Below are 5,683 nucleotides of genomic sequence, written 5' to 3'. Positions count from 1 at the left end.
CTTTCATTTTTACAATTATTTATTTTTAAAGATAACTTAATTAGTTATATATATTAAGATAATTTTATCAATTTTATAATATTTGATTTTATCAGTATTAAATTGTTCTAAGTGGAATATTATAGATGGGATATAAAATTATTTGAAAATTTAATTTAACGATATATTCATAATCATTAAAATCTTATTTTATCTAAAAATTCATTTTTTATAGTAGGAGAAATTAAAACTAATGTAAAATTTAAAGTTTTTATTTAATACAAAAATTAAAACAAAGAGGGTTAATTCGGACTTTTCAGTCTAAATTGTTAGGGTTTATGATTTCACATAAATTTTATATATTTTCTCTTATTTTCGTATGAGGAGTACAGAGCTAAGAATTGATTTCGGCGGCTAACTCCTCAACAAGGTCTTTCTCTTTCTCCGGTTTTCTCTACTCTTCTACTGAGATAAAAGCTGAATTTTTTTTTGTATAAAACGTTTCATCTCTTTGCCTATTAACGTGTTTTCTCAATCTCTGATTTGAATAGTTATTTTTGTTTTGGCAGAAGCAAAGGGTGTATTTTGAATTCAACAACGAAAGATGTCAGGGTACGCTCATTTTTTTGTAACGATTTTCTAATTCAGTTTGGTTTATGAATGCAACTCTCTGCCCCTTGATTTTTTAATTCAATATTCAATTGAAATACCTATCATGTTATGGTTGCCTGAGACTCATTCCTTCGTAATGATAAGTTTGGTAGTGAGGATATACATGCTGATCACAATGTCTGCTCATGGTTGTATCATGCGTTGAGGTTGGATTTGGTTAGAGATGAGAATGGGTTGGTATGGATATCCACTAAAAATCTATTTTTGCCATGCTGGATTTTGGCAGTTTCAATTTTCTATTTTAACACATTGATGATTAAAACTGGATTGATTTTATCACGGTTTAATTTAATTAATTGGAGTTGGATTTGATTGCTTGTGTTGGAAATGAATGTAGTGAACTATCTACCATGGTCTATTATAGTTCCGGGTAGTGTTGCCATTTTTGTTACAGCTTTTATAATATAGGGAATTGTTTTTGAAAATTTCCAATGGGATTGAGAAATGTGAAAGAACCACTTAGGTAAGCACACCTAATCAATTTATCTCATTTGTGGAGAATTGAATGATAGTGCTGTCCCTTAGTCTTGATTAGAAATTAAGGGATAAGGAAAACAAAATATATAATATATAATGTATGTGCATTGCTGCTGGTAATAAAACTTGTTCACATGCTTGTAATGTTATGTGCATTGCTCTTCTCCTTTTTTCGAGTAGCTTTTCCTGGAGGAGTTTAAGATTCAATTATATGTATCTCCTGACTGTTTAGAATAATTGTACTATGCAGTGAAGAGGTAGCTGTTGCAGCTGAGGCACCTGCTTCCATTCCCGGTGAGCCCATGGACATCATGACTGCTTTACAGCTTGTGCTGAGAAAATCTCTGGCTTACGGTGGTCTTGCAAGAGGTCTTCATGAAAGTGCCAAGATCATTGAGAAGCATGCTGCACAGCTCTGTGTTCTAGCAGAAGACTGTGACCAACCTGATTATGTGAAACTGGTGAAGGCCCTTTGCGCCGAGCACAATGTTAGCCTTTTGACAGTTCCAAGTGCAAAGACCCTTGGAGAATGGGCTGGTGTAAGTGCCTTAGAGACTCCTAACCATTTTACTTAAATTCCTTGTACCATTCTTTTACTCTCAATTCCCAAATTCAGTTGGTGAATGTTCATAAGGATTTTATTCTTATAATATTTTTTGTTGAATAATTTTGTTTCAGTTGTGTAAGATTGATTCAGAGGGAAAGGCTAGGAAGGTAACTGGTTGCTCATGTGTGGTCGTTAAGGTATGGCTTTATTGGATGTATTTGAATTGATGTTTTGGAGTGCCTTTCAATGTATGTGGATGTTTATTATTTTCCTTTTGCAGGATTTTGGCGAGCAACATGAAGCTTATAATGTTGTTCTGCAGCACGTGAAAGCTAACTGAGTTAAATGTCTAGATTTGTGGGTTTCAGCTTGATGTTATTTTATTAGTCTTTGAGGAATACTTTTGCCTCTAGAGTATCTGCATAGGGATTTTGACGACTTACAATCATATCCATTCTCATTGTTGCTGAGTAAATGGTTTTTTTCTTTATTACTATTGGTTTTTACCCTGTTATGACTTACCAGAACAGTTCGTTTCGTCTAAGTTCACTTTAATCTTCTCTTAATTTGTTTCTAGCTGCAAGTACTTTGTAATAACCTGCCCTTAATTACATTTCTTTTAAACCAATGTACATATCGGTTGGCCTGTGGCATACGAAAATCTATTTTTTACTTTAAAAATGGTTGGTAACGGTAAATGTATATACATAAGAAAATAAATGCATTGACGAACAAAAGTATGTGAATGAACACAATTTTTATGGATATAACTTGACACATGACACATTTGGCAGATATAACCTGGTTGTCGTCCCTTTTTCAAATTTTATTCTATTTACGTCTTAGTTATGAATTTAGTTCTCTCTAACTTAAGATATGTGTTATGTGTCTCAAGATAGACAAGATAGTTTGAAGACATATGGTGTGTCATGTCACTAGTCCGGTAAGGTCTTACAACCTGACCGGTAGATTGTATATCCTAGGAAGCTTTGGGTTTTACAACTTGACCTATTGGGTGTTGACTTAATGGGTGTTGACTTGTTGAATGTCGACTTTCAAGGTAGGTTTTACAACTTGACCTAATGGGTGTTGACTTGTTGATGTCGACCTTCTAGGTACTAACCTAGCGGACACTTGAGATGCTACCATGCCGACCTTTTGAGTTGACATGTTTCTAAGTTGCCAAGATTGGGTTGTTGTGCTTTTGTATTGTTTGGTTGTCGGGCTATTACTCTGCCAAGTTGACTTGAAGTTGTTGTAGAAGGTTTACCTTAATGGCTACATTAATTTGGGCGAGGTTAGAATGGTCTGAGCTCAGCTAGGATACACTTAGCTGTAGTGAGATGAGATTTCCTAGAACTAGACTGATACCTAGCACACACGAATACATTTTGCATGATATCTGGTTTACTAGCAGTAAGATATAATAATGAACCTATTATGCATCTATATAGAGTTTAGTTTACAAGCATACTTGATTTATCCTTGTCTAAATAACATGAAGTTTCCATAAGAGTGGAAGCCTCCTTAGCTTTGTCCATTTCAAACTTTTTTAAAGAATTTCTTACATTATTTTATCTGAGAAAGAAAAGTACTTTCTTTCGTTAACAAAGGAAGAATGTCAACTCTCTCATCATTAACATCTCAACATATAACATCATCAACATATACCTAGGTAAGCATAATGTTTTTCTACTCATTCAAAAAACAAAGTGGAATCAACTTTACCTCGATTAAATTTATTTTCTAAAAGAAAATTGATAAGTCTTTCATACCAAGATCTAGGTGTTTGTTTTAATCCATAAAGATTTTTCTTTATTTTAAAGATGTGATTTGGAAATTTATAATCTTAAAAACTAGGTGGTTGTTCAACATACACATCTTCTTTAAGAAAACCATTTAGAACAATACTTTTAACATTCATTTGATATAATTTAAATTTCACAATAGATGCATAAATAAGAAGTAGGCATATTGCCTTTAACCTAGAAATAGGAGCATATGTTTCATCATAATCAATACCTTTTTCTTGACTATATCCTTATGCCACAAGCTTAGCTTTGTTCTTGGTTATGTTTCCATCCTCATCTAGTTTGTTTTTTAACACCCATTTTGTTCATATAAGTGTCTTTTCCAGGGATCAATTCCCATATTTGATTTCTCTCAAACTGATTTAGTTCTTCTTGCATTGTTATACACCATTGATCATTTTGAAAAACTTCTTTCACGTTCTTAGGTTCTAACTGTGAGACAAAAGCCACATTCATTCAATAATTTGCCACATTTCTTCAAGTACTTACCCCTTTTGAGATATCTCTAATTATATTTTCCAGCGATAATCCTCGGGGTTGTAGCCATGTCTTAGTTAAATCTTTGGGTAGATGATTATTTGTCTCTTCATTTATGGTCTGTTGCAAGTCTTCTTATTCACCTACATTTGAGTTATCTCATTCAAGAGGTTTTTTCTCAAAGTCCACAATTTCATCAAAGACAACATGCGTAGATTCTTCTATTTCAAATGTTCTACGATTAAAAACTCTATAAGTTTTACTTGTAAGAGAATATCTTAGAAAAATAGCTTAATCGGATTTTGAATCAAATTTTCCCAAATTTTGTTATCCATTATTCAACACAACATTTACATCCAAATATTTTCAAATGTGAAACATTAGGCTTTCTTCCTTAAACAATTCATAAGGAGTACATTTTAAGATAGGTCTAATAAACATTCTAATTATAACATAACATGCAGTACTCATAATATCAGCCCAAAAATGTTTTGGAATTTTAGATTCATTTAACAAAGTTCTAGCAAGTTCTTCTAAAGATCTACTCTTTCTTTCTATTACTCCACTTTGTTGAAAAGTTCTCAATGGAGAAAAGTTATGAGAAATGTTATGTTCTTCACAAAATTTTTCAAAAGATTCATTTTGAAATTCTCCTCCGTGATCACTTCTAATAACTTTTATTTTTAAATCTTTTCCATTTTGAACTTGATTAGAAAAATTTTTAAATACTTTGAAAGTTTCACTTTCAAGAGCAGTAAAGAATGTCCATGTATACCTTGAATAATCATATACTATAATTAAAGCATAATAATTTCCTCCAAAACTTTTTATTTTAGAAGGACCAAATAAATTCATGTGTAAAATTTCTAAGGGTTTTTAACTTAAAACAATATTTTTTGAATAAAAATATGATTTTCCTTGTTTACCCTTTTGACATGCCTCACATAATTTATCCTTTACAAATTTTAGTTTTTGTAGACCAATTACTAAATCTTTAGCTATAAGCTTATTCAATTGATGTATATGAATATTAGCAGCCTTTTTATGCCACAACCATGGATTTTCTTCTTTTACTATTAAACATGAAATATTTTTACTAGATGTATTTTCTAGATTAATGGAGAGTTGTTTAATGAAGAATTGTTTTGGAAATGCTTCTATGGAAGAATTAATTTGTGACCAAGGTTGTTGGACAATATGGTTCGAGTTTTGATGACTCTTTCAAACGTGAATAAGGGAAAGAGATTTTTTTCGGTCATGGATGCGGGAAGAGGATGTGTTCAAGTGTTGATAACTCTTTTGGTCGTGGATGTGAATAAGAATTCTCTTCGGTCGTGGATGCGGGAAAGGGATGGGTTCGGGTGTTGATAACTCTTTTGGCTGTGGATGCGGGAAAGACATTCTCTTTGGTCGTGGGTGCAGGAAAGAGATTCTTTTTGGCTGTGGATGCAGAAAAAAGGTTTTCTTCCATCGGGAAAGAGATAGGGTTGGTGTTGGATGGCAGGACAACTCAAACTGGTTAGTTCTGATGAACAGGTAGTAAGATAGGATATAAGAGATAGACCCCTTATTATATGTTTGTGGTTTTCACCTACGGGAACAAATGATCGTGCAGATAGTTTGGATGTTAGAGAATTGAGAGAGTTGGAGAATTTATAATTGTTTGAATAAACTATTTTATTGGAGTTTTATTTTGTAATTAAATTTAAACTATGGTTTA

The 5,683-nt window shown here is 32.4% G+C and overlaps 1 protein-coding gene across 1 annotated transcript; it reads left to right on the top strand.

Moving 5' to 3' along the window:
* The first annotated feature begins 329 nt into the window (after positions 1-329).
* LOC106777140 (40S ribosomal protein S12-like) lies at positions 330-2,241 on the top strand. Its single transcript, XM_014664666.2, has 5 exons — positions 330-409; positions 549-591; positions 1,379-1,667; positions 1,807-1,872; positions 1,956-2,241. The coding sequence occupies exons 2-5, from the start codon at positions 584-586 to the stop codon at positions 2,013-2,015; spliced, it is 423 nt and encodes a 140-aa protein (XP_014520152.1). The 5' UTR covers positions 330-409; positions 549-583; the 3' UTR covers positions 2,016-2,241.
* The last annotated feature ends 3,442 nt before the right edge of the window (positions 2,242-5,683 follow it).

This window comes from Vigna radiata, chromosome 11, assembly GCF_000741045.1.
Source record: "Vigna radiata var. radiata cultivar VC1973A chromosome 11, Vradiata_ver6, whole genome shotgun sequence".
NCBI classification, from domain to species: domain Eukaryota; kingdom Viridiplantae; phylum Streptophyta; class Magnoliopsida; order Fabales; family Fabaceae; genus Vigna; species Vigna radiata.
This window is presented reverse-complemented; position numbering and strand designations above follow the sequence as displayed.